Genomic DNA, 17,892 nt, shown 5'->3' with positions numbered 1-17,892 from the left:
GTTCATGCTTTATAAAGACACTGAATCTTGAAGTTGTCTATGCGGTTTTACTTATCACTGTAGGCCTCCATTTTACGTCAGCCTCATGGGAGCATGCCACACTCTCCTGTGCAGTCTCACTTGCTGTGTAGGGGCTCCTCTTGCACTTGGCATTCCTCTGAGCCGTATTTTTGCTGCAGATCTGGGATCTAGTTCACTTTTTCTTTTACCATATTCTTTCTTTACGGCGTTGATGGTTTTCTATTTAAACAGCTCATGTAGAGGTACTGACGTATTCTGGCTTCTGCAGTGTATAAACAGGTCTCTGGAAGGAAAGCCTCCTATTTTTTTCCATGGAAACTACAGCAGATAGAAAGAGCACAACAACACTATTTGATAGAGAAAATTCTCAATTACAAAGCACTATTTTTCAACATATTCACCACTGTTAGCTATGTATTTTTGCCAGCAATGAACAAGAGCCTGCATGCTGCGCTTGTAAAAATCTGCATGGTCGTCTGGAATGTGGCATGTCTTTCATGTTGCTGTCATCACTGCCGAAACGTACCACCCACTGCCTCACAGTGCTCACATCCACTGTTTGGTCCCCATAAAGAGTCAGCAAGCATCAGTGACTGTCTACGTGTACTACTTTTTCTGCATGAAGGAAAACTGTCTTTTGTCAGACTGCCCCTCTGCTGCCATCTGTCACACGGCATCAAAATGTAATGGAATATTGACAGGAAGGTTCAACCTCTGCTGCCGTATCACCAAAATCCGCCTCTGAGATTGTGGGGCAACATCATAAAGCAGGAGGCATTACTTTCAGAGTATATTAGCTAGCTCCATAGCAGAATGGTATTTTGGGGCCTTTGGATTTCGTTTGGTATGCTTCACTGGTGGAAACTCCACAAAAGACATCAATGTTACAAACACCTCTTCTTTCTGAAGAGATAATTCCTGACTTGAGGATGACTGCATCATCTGCTAACTGTTGGGAGCTGTAAGAGAAAGAAGCAAATCAAATCAGCAGAGCTACAATCCCAGAAGTTCAGTCATTAAATTTGCGGATATTTGTTGACCAAACTATCAGGCATACAGTAGTCTTCAGTATGTTCTCATGTTCTGTACTTAGATGTACTGAGTTATGGTGAGACTTACTTAACAGTAGTCCTCAACACAGGATTATGGTTGGTACCAGTATTCTCTTCTATAGCTAGTTGTGAATTTTTTTCTTCACAGAAGAAAATACAGCTCTTCCTCCAGAGAGCTCATAGTCATTTGGTCAAACTGTAGCCTTGTCTCAAACTGCTGAGGAATCTTCATGCCATGATGAAAGAGAGAAGGTGGAGAACTTACTGAGTTTTATCTTTCAAAGTCTCTGTTGTGATATTAAAGTTTTCCAGCAAAAGGACAGCATAGAAATCTGTATCAGTCCTATAGTGGGATCCATTCAATAATTTGAAGAAGTAACGACTGACAACGTAGCAGATCTAGCACTATTGTAAAGATGGGAAGAAGCAGGGTGAATGTTTTCCTCTGTACCAATTCCCAGGAAAACTTGCACTGGGTTTGTGGGGATGAGTGAAGAAAGATTATGGGAGGAAGGACAGGAGAAGGCTATTGAAATATTGTCCACTATTTTCTTGTACGTACATCGAGCTCAATCGTTTAGCTCATGGCTAAATGAATTACTGTGTTATAAAGGAAGATATTGCTTCTACTGTATTGAAGTATTTTCCTCCTGAAACTAATATTATTTGTTCTTGATCTTTGCTGTCTTTGTAGTTTTTGTTTGTTTTGTTGTGGTACCTTTTGGACAAAACCTTAAACTGTGATTTGATATTTTCCTCCTAAGATCTTACTCACCTGAGGTCCCTGTTCAGTAGGAAGGGGAAGATGAATCCTTTATGAGAAGAAATAAGATAACAAAACAGATGCTGCGTTTCATAAGCCTCTGTTGGTATCTGAACACTCAAATTAGTTATGTCTTTGTTGTAATGTGTTTTGATGGGGAACTGCAAGAAATATATAAGCTTTGGTCTTAGCTTTTGTCGTTAAAAAGGAGGAGAAGATGAAGAGAGATTATCAAACAGTGTGGAAATTGGTACGGCTCTTCTGCAGGGATTGAAGATCTCAGGGAAGGGCTGTGATTTGTGTTCTGTGACTGCACTCAAGGAAATTAAGGAAATCCAAAGGCAGTTCCCCTCTGTTTGGGCATCCAAGTCCTCTTGCTGCACCTTTGCTAACATTTCTAACACCAATGTTGGCAGAGTGGAACGTTGACCTCATTGGCTCCGTGAGTGTCCTGTAGTGTCTGTGCGTGTGTGTGCGTGTGTGCTGTACTGCATGGGGGCAGCAGCTCCATTCGTTGCTGTAACAAATGTAAAAAAACTAAACGTGAATTAATTAGTTTTTTTCAACTTGTTACAGCAGCGAATGGAGCTGCCGCGGTACGGTGTAGACTGCAACACAGTGAAGGAGCTGCCAGAAGAATGCTCCGCACTGCCAACATTGGGGTCTGTGACATCCGGGAAGCGGCCGCTAGAGAGAGAGCAGCCAGCACGGCAGGAAACCGGCCTCTCTTTTATTTTCGTTTTGGTGAGCACAATGAATGTATCTTTTTCAGTCTATATCTGTCTGTAAGTGTGCCTCAACTGGAAGTCTCTGGTAGATGTGTGCATCAGTCAGACAGGTGAGGGGCTGCCAGTGACAAGGCAGGACAACGGCAACTGGGAGGCTGTTACCAACTTCTGTCTACCTAAGAGCAGAGTGTTTAGAAGGGAGAAGGAATAATCAATTTTAGTGCCTAGCTTCCATGCAGTGGTCACTTTGGAGGAGGAACATAGAGGAGGCTGTGAAACACAGGAAGGCATATGTTTCTACTTCCCTTTTTGGCACTGCCTTTTTACAGAGCATTGGAAAAGTCCAAGTCCACCAGAATCAGGAGGAAGCTGTAAAAATCTGAGCACCCCTCATTCTGTGCAGTTTCTAAGTAGAGACTGAATCTCTTTGGAAACTCAATAGATTGCTGAAACTCAGTAGAGCACTGGAAACTCCAAACCATTCAGAAGCAGGCCAACATCTAGGAGCAGACACCAAGCTGATGGAGCACACTTGAGGGACTTCAATGCAGAACTATGTGTTGGCAGTGTGGACAGATAAGACAGGGTCCCAGCTGTGCTTCTACAGCTGTGTCTTTCAGCAGTCACCCATCTTGCCTTCTGGGAATGTAATAGAATCATGGAACGGCTTGAATTGGAAGAGACCTTAAAGATCATCTAGTTCCAAACCCCATGCTGTGGGGCAGCATTACCACCAGCAGTTCAGGCCGCCCAGGGCCCCATCCAATCTGGCCTTGAGCACCTCCAGGGATAGGCCAGCCACAGCTTCTCTGAGCAGCCTGTGCCAGCACCTCACCACACTGAGTAAAAAATTTCTTCCTAACATTTAGCCTAAATTTACCCTCTTTTAGTTTAAGGCTGTTCCCCCTTGTCCTGTCACTATCACACTGTGTAAAAAGTTGGTCCTGTCAGGGAGTTCTTTACAGAGAGAGTGGTGAGGTGCTGCAACAGCTGCCCAGAGAGGTTGTGGATGCCCCGTCCCTGGAGGTGTTCAAGGCCAGATTGGATGGGGCCCTGGGCAGCCTGGTCTGGTATTGAATGGGGAGGTTGGTGGCCCTGCACGTGGTGGCAGTGTATGGGAACTGCTGAATCACAGCCTGAACCTCTGATTGATCAGCTGAGGCGAGCACTGAGTCAGCCATGGGAGCACAGGTGAAGGCAATTTAGCTGTGTGACCGGAAGGGGTTGAGCCTGGCTGCACCTCTCCTAGATCCCATTTAAGTGCTGACTACCAGTGGGGAGGGATCTCTTCTGGAGATCCCTCTTTCGGAGTTTTGCAGTGAGCCTAGGATATGGGTAAGCATTCTGTCTATTCTCTTTTGATATAAATAACCTGCTTAGCAAAATTCTCTGGTGTATTTCATAATTATAACATCTGTACATTCTTTGATTATACAGGTGGGGTTGGAGATTCATGGTCCTTGAGGTCCTTTCCAACCTTGGCCATTCTGTGATTCTGTGGTCCCTCTCCTAGTTACAAGCTCCCTTCAAGTACTGGAAGGCCACAGTGAGGTCTCCCTGGAACCTTCTCTAAGCTAAACAAGCCCAGCTTCCTCAGTCTTTCCTCATAGGAGATATGTTGTGCCTGGTGGCAGGCAGATGGTCCATTCCTACTCCCTGGGCTTGTAGCAGGTCCCCAAGACAACAGATTTTCTCCTGCTAGTCATGTGGGCATGTGGACTCTTTTCTGAGTTCTTGTCCATGCTCTCACAAGGCAGACCTGACACAGTGTAAGAGATGGGCAGAAAGAAAATAGAACTTACAGTTCTGTCTGTGTAAGGCATACCTGTAAAAACATAATCCTTTTGAGAAACCCACACCCTCTCATTTTCAGACAAATTTGCTATTATGCTATAAAGGAAATCCGTATTGGATTCTGACTGTGTTGTTTATTCTCTTTAGTTTCTCTACGTACACCTAAAAGTGTGTACATACATCCATATACTAGAGCTCTTTGTGCTGCGCTCACTGTTAGAAAGGGAAAGCTGGTGCTTTTCGGGAATTAGTATAATCCTAATTTGGAAGAGGTAGATGTGCGGCCATGTAGTTGATACTCCATCAGGTGATGTGGGAGTGCACTATTAAGGTTTCTATTTTGGACAGGAAAATCTCAGAGAGTAGGTTGTTGGATATGCTACACAGCAAATACAGTGAGTCTGACGCATGGGGAACTTGCTGGATCCACTGCACATCTGCAAGTTGGCTGTGCAGTGCATGCACTGTAGGTCTCACACATCCAGATGCTGCACAGACTGCACATATGCAAAGGACATTTGTGTCATCCCAGCCAGACTGTTGAACATTCAGAAATCCGAAACGGATATGCTGCGTTTGGCAATGGTAATGGGAAAAAGGACAGGGAGAGCCTCTTTTTTCTTTTCCATTAAATTCCCACCTGCTTTAACTTAAGGAGACCAAATTGCAGCTTTCTTCCCTCAAAGTGCTGTCTCTGGGATGTCAGTTTGTAGCTGGAGACATTCTGTGCACAGAGTGATTTTTCTTTTCTTAGCATGTCTGTATGTCAGACATCTAAAAATAATGAATAGTGAATCTGGACCTTTTATCTACACACGCTTCTCGGTCTCTCTTGTGCTGTGACCTTTCTCTTACTGCCTCTGTAGAGAAGCCCTGACAGCTAAGATCTGAAAGAATAACCTCTTAAACAGGCATTCGTTTCAGAATACTTTTCTGAAGATCATCTTGATTAGATCAGTCAGTTCTAGGTAAGATAACACGTGGACAGATACATGTGTGCTATTAGGAGGAGCCCTCCCTTTAAGAAAAATAACAGAATTACCAGCCTCCCCCATAAGCTATTTTTTTTGCCCAATTTGCTTCCAGTCTTTCGCTAGGAAATTTGATCATTCATTCACAGAACAGAGAGACAATGTTGTTATCAATTAAGATTTTCTTCTAGCAGCTTAAACATGGGTGGTTCATTCCTTCTTAATTAAGTGGTGTGTCTACACCAGATTGCTTTCAGCAGTTTCCCGTCATTGATACCACCAGTGTGGTTCTGTTTGTACTGTAACCATGTAGACCAGTCACCATCACTCTTTTTATTATTGCCAATGAACCTGTGAGATGCAGTGCTGCTCCTCTTGTAGGCCTGGAGGCAGAGCGCTGCATCTCCTGCTGCTGGAGCCGCAACAGCACTGGTGCTGCAAGGAAATTTCAAGCTGTGCAGAGCAGATAGTGTGCTCCCAGATGAGGTCCCCGAACTTTATGAAACAATTGTTTGTAGAATAATTTGATCCATTTCCTGTGTCCTCTGTTATTAATGAGACGTATTCATGTGTATCTGTAGTATGTGCATATTTTTGCATATTATGTGCATGTGTGCCTCCATTTACTATTCCTGCTGCTGGCACTTTGGGCACTGAAAGTAAACTTGGCGATTACCATTTCATTTTCTCTTCCACAGGCATTATTTGGATTGCAAAGATTGCAGGAAATGTTTAAACAAAGCTTGATTTTAGAACTGAAAAAATCCCTCATGTACTCACTTTATTAATAATAAGTAGTGTTGTGCCTTCCTAATTCTCAAAGATCTCAGCACGGAATAGCCATGACGGGGCATTTCAAAGCATGGATGTAGGCTAACAATACGGATTTTGTTGTAAAGTGTATGCATTTTACAGTTTATGGACATGTTTTTGAAGTAGTACAAAGATGTTTTAGAGATGTGAAATCATGGTACGTAAATGAAAGTAGATTATGCTTGAGGAAGTGTTTTGATTTGAATTGATGGATTTCTTGCAGGGTCCTGTTTAGTTAAGAAGGGAAGTTCTGAGTGCACCTGAGAACTACCTCTTGGTGCCATCTCTTAAAGCTGTAATATTGCTTTGGTTTTGCCATGCTGGTTGAGAGCCCATTTATTATTTTAAGCATTGTTTTATGTTGGCACTTGTGTTTTCTGTCTTGTACTAAGAAAACATCAAACTGTTTTCAGGCATGGAGAAAAATACATCTCCCTTCAAAGGTTGTATGCTAATAATAAGACAAAAATGGGAAGGGAAGAAACATAAGGAAAGAAATGAGCACTTGATATGATCAGCTATTGTATCAGCTAGCAATGTGCTTAATTTCAGCACTTAGCGTGATGGCTTTTTTGGAGGGGAAGTATTTTTAGTACACATCAGAGTCAGAATCTTCTTCAAAGAATGTGAAGAATTTCAGTGAAATACTGTTGATGTTCATGGAGGGCATCTGTGAAACAGAACAATAGCACCAAACATCAAGATGTTTGTCTGAAAATCTGATAAATGCGTGAGAGAAGGTGGCTTAATCTGATGTGAGCAGTGGAAAAGAAAGAAAAGAAATACGCCATTGCAGGCCTTGAAATAAAGTTTGTGTATGTTGGAACAGAGCAGAAGGAGTGAGCAGAGGCATGCTGGCTACCCCTGTCAAATTGCAAAACTGATAGAATTTACAACAGAATGCTCAGAAGGGACAGATCTGCAGCAAATTTCTTTTGTTGAATGCTGAAGGGAAGATGTTAAACTGCTGACAGTGTAAATTGAGCATTGGTGAATGCCTTTTTCTTTCTGTTCTCCTAAAAAAACCTTCAAATTTAACACTGAAAATTTGGGACTGACGTAGAAAAGTGGAAATCAAGCATCATGTATGAATTGCAGCAGTGATGTGTTACCCACCGTCCCTGAGAGATTGAGGGAAAGAAAGGAAAACATTAGAAACATTGAAAACGTTGTTAGGAAACATTAGGAAACAATGTTAGGGTGTGTGTGGAGGATGGCCAAGAGGATGACTAGTGGGAGAGTTGGAGTTGTTTAGCCTGGAGAAGAGAATGTCCTGAGGAGACCTGACAGCAGCCAAATGGGACCTACAGGAAAGGTGGGGAGGAACTTCTCCCCACTGCAGGACAGGACAAATAGTAATGGTTTTAAATGGAAAGAAGGTAGGTTTGCATTAGACATGAAGAAGAAATTCTTCATGACAAGGCTAGTGAGGCCCTGGAACAGGCTGCCCTGCTCTTGAAGATGCTTGAGGACAGGTTGAATAGGGCCCTGGGCATCCTAGTCTTCTGGGAGGTGACCCTGCCCATGGAAAGCAGTTGGAACTGCATGATTTTTAAGGTCCCTTTCAACCCAAACCTTTCTGTAATTCTGTTATCCATGCTAATTTTGTAATGAGGGCTTAACACATACAAGGAAATCCTGAGACGCAAGATGGAGATTGTAATAAGCAAAGAAGATAGATTTCAAGTATGTGTATTGTTCGAAACCAGGTACAGAAGTAAATGTGGAAGCTCACCTGTGAAAGATAGATTGTTAATGAAACATCTCATCAGAAACTCCATCTTCTCCAGGTTTATCTAGCAAAAGCTGGCATACCTTCCCTGGTTGTTTTTGGTTAGCAGTGTCACCTTTTAAAACTTCTTTGGATTAGGCTGATCCAGTGAATTTATTACTTCTATATATATCTGATGGGAAGAGTGAAATGCCGTGCTAAGAAGCAAGTTCCATGGGAGCGGCGTGACATTTAACCTGTTTACAGAATAGTCGGTGTGTTCATCCCTTGGCTTTGCTTTTAAAGCAGAGTCAGCAGCCATTGCATAGAAGTCAAGGAAATAGTTTGAACTGAATGCAAATACTGTTAACCTTCCTTTCCTCCAGCCCTGATTTTGCTCTACAGCTTCTTCTCCTGGTGTTACACACTGTCAGCTAGGTTTAGAACAGTGAAAGCAGCCTGAGTATAGAATGCCTTCTATCTCTTACCAATTAGGCATTTCCACTTTTAAACATTTTCTGATTCAAAATTTTGACCTAGTCATAGAAATATGTGATACATCAAAGTGACTTGTCAGCTGTCATTGAGGAAGCAGTTGTCCTCTGTTGGAGAGAGCCATGCAGTTATTGCAGCATCACTAGCACACAACACTATAGAATCATAGAATGGCCTGGGTTGAGCAGGACCTCAAATTCCTCAAGGACCTATAATTCAACTGCAAAAAAGAAGCAATGAAGACTAGAAGGGAGGAACAAAGAGATAAAGACAAAAAAAGGAAGGAAAGGGGTGACTGAAACCTGCTTCCAGCCGACAGCTTTGTGACTTCCATGCACATAAAAATAAAACTATCCAGCTTGCAGTGGTATGCTTAAATTGCTTTACTGTGGCTCTTGTATTTTCAGTTAAATGTACAAAAGGTAGGATCCAGCTTGCAGATTAGGATTTGTAGGTTGATACATCTGCATTAAGTTGTCTGCCTATGAACCTGGTATTTGAGCTTCCATTCTTATGTAAAGAGACACAGTTAATTCAGTTGATGAAACCCAGAGGGCTTTTCAGCTTATTCTGAAGCAGAATCCACCTTCCCCTCCCCCCCCCCCCCCCCCCCCCAACACCTGCATAGCTTTGCAGACTCCACTGGGCTCTCTGAGCTGCCTGAACATAAGTGTCCAATACTGCTCAAGATTTCCTAAGGTATTAGAGACATCTGCAAGGGCAAGCATGCAGAAAACGTCTTAAAGGGGACACATGAGATCCTGGTCAAGGCAGGTATCATACTCTGTAACATCTGATAAGACTTTGGGCACCTCTGTTTTGACTCCTGGTCTAGATCTCTATTTTCATTATAGGAGCTCAGCTTAAGCTCCTTCTTGTAGGCACCTAAATATAGGTGTCTTAATCTGCAAGAGAAATGAACTAATACTCGCATTAAGAGCATGGCTGTTAGCTCCAGTGCGCTTTCTAATGCTTATGTGCAATATGATGAGCACAGAGCACTGGCTTCTTGTTCTTTCATATAAAATAAATGTGTTCTGGGCATGTATTTTTAATTCATATTTTTCTTAAGTTCTTTGTAACTTGAAATAAGTCAGTGCTGCTAATTGTACTTGCTTTCTAAGCCCTGCTAGCAGCAAGACTCTGGTGGCCTTTGGCGTTATTAAGAATGATATGATTTTGACAGTGATTGGGATTGTGTCTGTCTACAGGGCATTGGGGTGACACTGTCCTTTCTTTAATGAAAGCCATTCATTGCTCTGCTGCCTCCTTAAATTTGGGAATTGATCTAGGTATGAATTCACAAGGCCCATTACTCCACCACATCCACTGATCCACAAATACGTTTCAGTCAGGATGCACTTCAACAAGCATTAGCACTTAACTCAAGGACCCTGTGTGCTGGCTGTGAAAGCCATCAATTTTGGGGTTTTAGTTATGTTCAGAATTCCAAGTGAAAAAAAGATGCTTGTTACTGCACTGTATTGCCAGAGCCTTCGTGGAGGTGAACAGTTCAGCTGTTAACACCGCTTTGCTATTAATGGCAACATTTCTCTGAGTTCATGGCGTTCGTTATTCTGTATGGCTTTTACTTCTACCTATCGCTCAGAAATGGCAGCCAGTAGGTTCCAACTACTGCATTCCTTGTCTTGCAGAAGGGAGCTGCCTCGGGGAAGGTATGGGTCCCCGCGGTGCTGGGCAAGTCCTGCTCCAGCCCTTTCTGTAAGGCTTCTTACTGTCTCTCTGTAGTGCAGCTATGCTTTGTGTTCTCACACAACAGAGAACTCAGTACAAAGAGAGGTCTCCTCACAGAGGGCTGGTGGAGAACATCTCTGTTTCACTGTACAATTGAATTCTGTAAAATGAGAGCCACACTCACATGGACTGATCTGAGTAGAGGATTATTTGCTGCTTTTATATGGACAGGAAAGTGGGATAAAGTCATCAAGTAATCCCCCCAAAAAGCAGAAGCTTTTTTGTTGCTCTCATGAAGCTTGTTGTGTCCCTAAGTGCAAACCAGTGCAGCACGTTGAAGTTGCCTCATTCCTAATTGTTAAAGAAACCCCCTGTTACTGGTTGTCTTTAAAAGAAAAAGCACATACAAAGTAGGTGGGAGGTAAACTAGTGTAAAGTGTGCACATTTTAAATAAAACTGGATATTTCTGTACCTTTTGAAAAGACAAGACTCTGGGGGGAACTGGAGCAGGGCAGGACCTTTCCTAGTTGGGCAGATTAGGCCAATATCATTGACTGGCTGGTTGGGCTTTCTGATATTGCCTGCAATGCCGGGGTAAGAGGCTGAGGCTGCATTCCCGTTTTTGTGCCCTGGAAAAGGGGCTTTTTTCACAGCCTCAGCTGCAGAGAACAAGACTGAGACAACTGAGGTATCTCGCAGCTGAATGGCCAGGAGAAGGAAGCTGGGGCCTCAATGTATTCTGCCCAACAGCTATCAGGTCCACCTGAAAAAGTCTGCCTGCTACAGAAGTTGCATGTCTTTTTGATGCTTTTCCTCACAATATACCTTCAGTGTTTCTAAGGCCTATTGTCTGTGGCTTTGTTGTTTGAAAAATGTAGTTAGTCTTGGTTTTCTCTCTGATCCTGTTGTACTTCAGTAGGAACACCTATTAACTGCTGCACATTCTTGTCTGCATGGCATTGCCATACACAGGCAGGGAAGCTGTGGCACTGCTTTCTTCACCAAAACTGTGACGCAGAATGTTAGATGTCTGTCTTTGGCTGTGATTTTTGTAAATATATGCAATTTCCAGAAAGTATCTTATTATTGTACAATGAGACTGGCAATATGGATAAGGACTGAGATGTGGTTAGAACCTTGTACAGACTGAAACATCATTTTCTGAACATTTCCAATCAAAATTAATTTAATGCATGTTGTTAGTTATATTGGTATTCTCATGGTGACCCAGTAAGGCCACCAGTGAGGAGAAAATATTCCTTCAGAACATTTCAGTGCTTCAGAATTTATGTACGTGTACTTAAAAGAATGTGAAGACTAGAGAGGAAATGAAATTATGCAGAACTGTGGTGAAATTGCACAGCACCGTAGTGTGGAGACAGAACAGTTGAATGAAGATATTTTATTTGAATTAAGAATATGAATTATTAATCGCAGTCTGAGTAAAAGAACTTTTATGGATTTACTCTGCCTTATGTCTCAAGGAGATTTTACTCTAAGTACGCTTTCTAGCCAAGCAGGGCCTTCTCCATGGGATCACAGCAGACTTGATGTATGTGATATGCCAGAGATTTTAGAGAGGAGCTGTATCTCAGCTCAATTTCTGCATCACAGAGATGCGCGGTACAGTGCTGACTTTTTTGACAGATGCTTTTTGACTGGCCTGTAGGTCTGTATTCAACATAAAAATTCTTGTTACCCCAGAAGTAAATTCTTACCTCACCCCAATAAACAAGCATTAAATAGTTCAGAAATAATCATGGAACGTTTTTGCATTGTGCTTAAAAAATAATAATAATAAAAAAGAACACTTATTCAAGCATGGCTTTGTTGAATCCAATTTCAATTTTTAATCATTCGATTGAGCTCAGTTAATCGTTTAATTAATTTTAACAGATCTTTCCTACCATCAGCTCTATGTGCAAGAAGCCAGTTTTACTTCTGTCCCTACAGTTACACAGTGTGTAACTGCTTTCAAAAGTTAAAAAGAAAGCAAAAAATAAAAGGTAAAAGAATGAATTTCATTTCTTTAGGGTCTCTTTCTTTTGGTGGAATTTGTGTGTGTGTGTTGTTGTGTTTTGTTTTCCCTCTGTGACTCACAGTGCCCAATGTTCTAGTTTATTAAATCTAAGCTATATACGTTGCTTACTGGGTTTGTTTATTCAGGTTGTTCTGTGGAAGAGAAAGAACTGGGTGGTATATTATATTATATACATATTCATATTTGTTTTCTTTTCCTATTGTTTGTTTGAATTGTTCTATGTAAGTAACTCACTTCACTCTTCTGGAGAGGCTGTGAAGGAGAATTAGTTTCTGGAAGTGTCTGTATAACAGTGCTGCAGTTATACCACTGCTATCTTTGGAGGAGCCTTTAAAAAATATCTGTGCTATGGAAAAGCAAATTGTAAGGCAAAGAGATAAATACAAGGTTTAAATCTAACATACTGGAAGTTTGGACCTAGTATGTGGAGATGCTGCAGGTATATGTTATGTCTGAATTATTTTCATTTTTTTGCCAGAACAGATTGCTACTGCAGCCTGGTTTGGTACAGTTACTGCTTATTTCCTGGCCTTTGGTAGCTGAAAATGCCTATAGGTATTGAACTGAAGATCCCACAGAAGATCTAGTTTACATAAATTAATACTGTGCTGTCACAAACTGATATGATCAATCTGCATGAGGTTTTAGTAAAATATTTGTAATACAAATTTGCTAAACCATTTTAGGAACTGTCTTTAACCAATTTACAGGAAAGCTTCCAGATTCATTGGAATGGTGTTTGTGTTTATTGGACATTAAAATATTTCATGATTACTACTTTGTGAAAAGCCACCTGTATGGAGAAAACTTGTATGGTTGATTACCCCAATCTTACAGGCTGTGTGCTCTTCTTATGGAGAGAGCAATTTTAAGTTGTCCTATGAGAGAAGCAGGGATGTAAGCACACCAGGAAAGCTGAGCAGTGGCAAATGCTGTTGAGTAAACTGATGTGACTAGAGTGTTCATTTTCTAGGTCTAGCGTAGGCTGAGCTCATCCTCGCTATTGAACTTCTGAAATTCAATCAGAATGAGCTTTATGTATTTATTTATTACTAATGCAGGAGTGGACCAGGCATTGCCACAAGAGCGTCGAACTCCGGTTACTCCGTCCTCTTCCTCACGATATCACCGTCGCAGGTCCTCAGGGTCACGGGATGAGCGCTACAGATCGGGTGAGTAGAACTGAAGAGCAGAGAATTGGAATAAAAAATTGAAGTCACTGTGTTTGTTCTCTACTCTGTTTAAAAGAATTTTGTTGTAAACTCCTGTAAATAGCTATGCGTGAGGAGTGCTCATCATACAAATGCAGGGATGCTTTCCAAGCACAGAAGGATGGATTTGTAAAGCCAAAGCATATCTGGATTTTTGTCTAACAAACAATGTGAAGAGAACAATAAGGATTTCTAGGGGCCTGTAAGCAGCAGAAGAAAGACTGGGGAACGTGTGGACTCACTGCTGAATGGAGCAGGACAGTGAAAAGGGCAAGGCACGTAATGGGGTTTTTTATACCTTGATCTCTTATTGGTCTTGCCTTCAAGGAATCCAGGGCCCAGACACTAGTGGCAAAGTCCTGAGCAATGAAAACATGCGCTCTGTGAAGAGAGATCAGTGCAGGGAGTATTTAGACTAATCATGTCAAGGTCATGGGACGTGACAGGATGCGCTCAGAAGTGCTGAGGAGCTGACCAATGTCATTATGAGGCCTCTCTTGATTCTTTGGAAGCAAGCCTCAGTCCTTTCTCTGAAATAGCAAGAAGGAGAATCTGGAGAACTACAGCTGGTCAATCTCTGAGAAGGTGGCAGAACAAGTAATACTGGAAAACGTTTTGAAATGTATGAAAGACAAGAAAGTGATTTGGAGTAATCGTCATGTTCTTAAGAAGTCCCCTTATTACATTGGTCAATCCATGATCACCAAGCTAATAGCTTTTTACAATAAAATGACTACTTTGGACGTTGAGAAAAGAGCAGTAGATGTGTTCTGCCTGGTCTTAGTAAGGCTTTTGACAGTATCTCCCCTAGCATCCTCCCTGATAAACTGGTGAAGTATGGACTAGAGAAGTGAACAGTGAGGTAGATTTCCTGTAAATGGGATCAAAGTCTCTTTGCGGTGTCCCTCCAATATATCACAGACCAAAAGAAGTGATTGTTATATAACTGAAAGAAAAATGAGCTCTGAAACTTCTTTAATCTTATCTTTTAAGGCACAATGTGCTTGTGCTGCACTTTAACTAACTGAGAGGTTGGTGGGCTCAGCTGTTGTTTAAACTGCTATAGAGACTACTGCAGTAGAGGTGCCCTTCTCAGATGGTAGCCAGAAAGCAGCGACACGTTTTTCTGCCACTGCCTCTCTTCCAGCTGTGGAATAATGGAGCAGTGGACAGCAGCACTCGTCAGCCCTAGTGGCATAGGGATCTTTGTGACCTGTGAATTAAAAGCCAGAGAATGATAGTTGGGGTGGTCATGGAGGAGCCATCTCTAGAAATTTTGGATTGTGCAGGGAGGCATAACTTGCTGGACACAGACTCATTGTGCTGACACATCTGGAAAGCTATAGAGAAATCCTTATTAAACCTTTTGTAAGATATCACTAGTTCATTTCATTAATCAGAAAGCTTGCTAGCCTGACTTAAAGGAAAATTTAATGATAAATGTTGGCTAAGAAACGTTATCTGTGTCCAGATCACTCTGATAAATCTGAAAACTCCCTTCTTCCCTTAGAAACCTTGAGTTCACACTGTAGATGCTGCCAGTTTTTCTTCGATTAATGGCTGTGTGATGTGTGTAATGGTTCCTTGATGTATAAACTAGAAGCTTCTCCTACGTTATGCTAAAAATTGTCAACGCCATTTTTTAAACAGATAGAAATATTATTCTTGGAATTGTCTAGTTCATGAACCCGTGCCCTCAAACCTCCAAGCAAAGATGAGTTTCAGAGGAGTTCTGTGTTTGTGCATAGAATTGGCTTGAGGTCTGCTTACTGTTTGCAAACTAAGATTATGAGTCAGTCTGGGGATGGGCAGGAGGAGCCATGATGCGTATCCCTGTGTGCCTCTTCTGATACCCAGTCAGGCATGTTTTTGAATTCCTATGTTGATATTGCTGTAGAATATGATTCCTCAGTAAGTCACCAAGCTTTCCAGCAAATTGCTCTGGAGAGCTACCAAGGCTTCATTCACTCTAAAGAAAATTGTACACAGCAAATGTCAGCACAAGTAAATGTAAGCTTCCATCTCAATGTGGAGAAGTTATCACTTCATCACCTATACAATCAGTCTTTGAAGAGCTTGACTACGATAGAATGCAGTGTTCCTATTCTGGATTTTTCTATCCACTTCTATACATTGCCTCGATATCAGGAGTCCATTTCTTTCTTGGTTTCATGTCTCTCTTATTGCAGGTTATGAAAATATAAGTCAGATTTCTTTCTGATTGTCTTCAGATTCAGATTGGCTTTAGTTAGAAGCCTCTGTTTAGCTTGTTGTTTTGCTGTGCTTAATGCTTCAGCATCTCTGCTCTGATCCCATTGTGATTATTCGCTCCTAGCTGTTACCTGCTTTCAGTGCTTGTTACCATATTTGACACATCTTCTTGGAAAGAGCCCAAAACAAAATGAATGTATGGTCTTTAACAAATAAGTAATTTACTTCTAGAAAAACATTTCCCTTCCTTAGGTTTTTGTTTTCTTTTTTTGCACAATTTATTTCAATTAACAATGAAAACAAATCTTCTCCTGAAACTCTGATCAAAGTCCTTTTCTGTCTCTTCTTTTTAAGATTTTCCTAATTGGAAGTCTGATGTCCTGAAAATCATCCAGCTCTCTTTCCATGTTTGCTTTTTACATAAATTCAGATGTCAGCAAAGATTATTTAATGAACTCTCTTTGAAGACTCAAAATCATTGCTGCCATTAATATCACCTTTAAATTATTCTTCCTTATTATGGAAAATATCAGGCTGTGACATTTTCCCCTTTCAGTCCTTTTTTTATTGTTATTTCATTAATGGAATTTTTTAGCACTATAATTTTGAAAAACTGATTTCTATGATTTTTATATTCTAAATAAATCTGACTGGTAGTTATTTCTTCAGCAAGTGTTCACAGTGAGTTCTGTGTTTTATAATAATTTTATTTTTGAATTCTGCCAATTAAAACTGTGGTCTAATTCCTTAAAACTGGAAAGTTTTAAAATGCCCTGCCTACTTTTTATATGGAAGTGGTACTGAAATCATTAAGTTCCATGACGTTATCAACTTTGATAGTTTGTCAGATGTCTGAAGAATTGCATCATGCCATAAGTAATTTAATCAATTCAGGCTTGAAATATTTATGCAGGTATAGCAGCTAATTTAGCTGACTTCAATTCAAAAATACATATTTTTTTTAAACTACAAAATGTAAAAATTCTTTCACTGTTTACCCACTCGGAAGCAGTCTTTGAAAAGGTTTGCCAAATGTAGATCATGGCAATATTTTTCTCCTAGTAGCTGCTGTTCCTTAGCCTGTGCCTATACTGTAACATTATCTAGGGGCTCAAGTTGGCACTGAAACCAAATGTGTTCATAGGTTGGATTATTAATTTTTGGCAAGAGACATTTCTGGCCAGTGACTTTTCAGGCAAGAAAAGCTGATGAGGGGAGGACTGACTTGCACTTGACTTTGGCCTCTGCAAAGAATGGATGTCAGCATTTGGCTTGATCTGGCTCAAATTACGTGACTCTGCAAAATCAGGCACAGATTTAGAAATAGCATGGAAACAGAATAGTTCCGTTGAAAGCGCCCACCAAAGATATTTGAGTCCAACTGCCTGACCTCTTCAGGGCTAAAAGTTAAAACATTACTGGGGGCAATGCCTCTTGAATGCTGGCAGGCATAGGGCACCAAACACCTCATTAGGAAGCTCGTTCCAGTGTCTGACCACCCTAATAGTAAATAAATTCCTGATGTACAGATCTCCCTTGGACAGCCTTGTGCCATTCCTACATGTGATATCATGGGTTTTCATGGAGAGGAGACTGGCACCTCTCCATACAGAGCATGAAGTCAATAGGGGTTATGTGGATGTAGCTACGGGCAGACATACAGCTTCATTTCCTTGATGTGGTTTAAAAATTAGGTTTCTCAACTGCTTTTGAAAGCTGCGCATCCATGGATTTGGTATAGTGCATTGAGATAAGGACATATGAATTATGCAGTGACATAAACAAGTTGGGAACCTGAATGGCTTAACCATCATGGTCTTATCATGTTATGTAAATGAATTTTGTTAACTCAGTAGATTACTGAGTTTTATAGGGGATGTTGGCACTACGTGTCTTCCTTACAGTCACTAGAGACCTGTTTGTTCCCTGTTCCTTCTGACAGTGAAATCCCTTACAGGAGAAATTGAAGGTTCTGCCACCATTATTTAAAATACCATGATCTGAGCCATCGTGGTTTTGGAGAGAAGGTCACACTAATTTGGTGCTTAAAATGGTGATCTGTAAGCTATCCCCAGAGTGGCCCTGCTTCTTGAGTTTGACCCAGCTTCACTGCTGTTTGAAGCAGAGCTGGGCTCTACTGCCACATAAAGGCTGCAGCTCAGTACAGCAGCAGCTGCTGCTGTGGCAGTTCATAATGTGAAACCCATGGACAAAATGGGCTCATCGTCTTAATTAGAAAGGCTTTTCTTGATCACAGTGAATATCCACCAGATTGGTGTTGTGCAGCCGGTCCTGGTTGTTCAGAGCGCATCTCTTTGTCAGAGACCTTCATAATTTACTCAAGTCTCTCCAGAGAACAAGGATGTTACCCGCCCTTAGCTGGGT

At 41.3% G+C, this 17,892-nt stretch overlaps 1 protein-coding gene across 7 annotated transcripts in view; it reads left to right on the top strand.

The window, feature by feature from the left end:
* DIP2C (disco interacting protein 2 homolog C) overlaps nucleotides 1-17,892 on the top strand; it is a 288,797-nt gene that overhangs the window by 152,788 nt on the left and 118,117 nt on the right. For 3 of the 7 annotated variants that reach the window (XM_048952275.1, XM_048952276.1, XM_048952279.1), the window contains exons 3-4: nucleotides 2,413-2,580; nucleotides 13,147-13,257. In XM_048952275.1, the coding sequence (XP_048808232.1) occupies nucleotides 2,413-2,580; nucleotides 13,147-13,257 (279 nt within the window). Of the gene's footprint in view, nucleotides 1-2,412; nucleotides 2,581-3,840; nucleotides 3,900-13,146; nucleotides 13,258-17,892 lie in introns of those variants that run through there. The other 4 variants (XM_048952277.1, XM_048952278.1, XM_048952281.1 and 1 more) reach the window with 2 other exon arrangements.

The sequence above is a fragment of the Lagopus muta genome, chromosome 7 (genome assembly GCF_023343835.1).
Source record: "Lagopus muta isolate bLagMut1 chromosome 7, bLagMut1 primary, whole genome shotgun sequence".
NCBI classification, from domain to species: Eukaryota; Metazoa; Chordata; class Aves; order Galliformes; family Phasianidae; genus Lagopus; species Lagopus muta.
The sequence above is the reverse complement of the archived record's forward strand: the minus strand, read 5'-3'. Positions and strand labels throughout refer to the sequence as shown.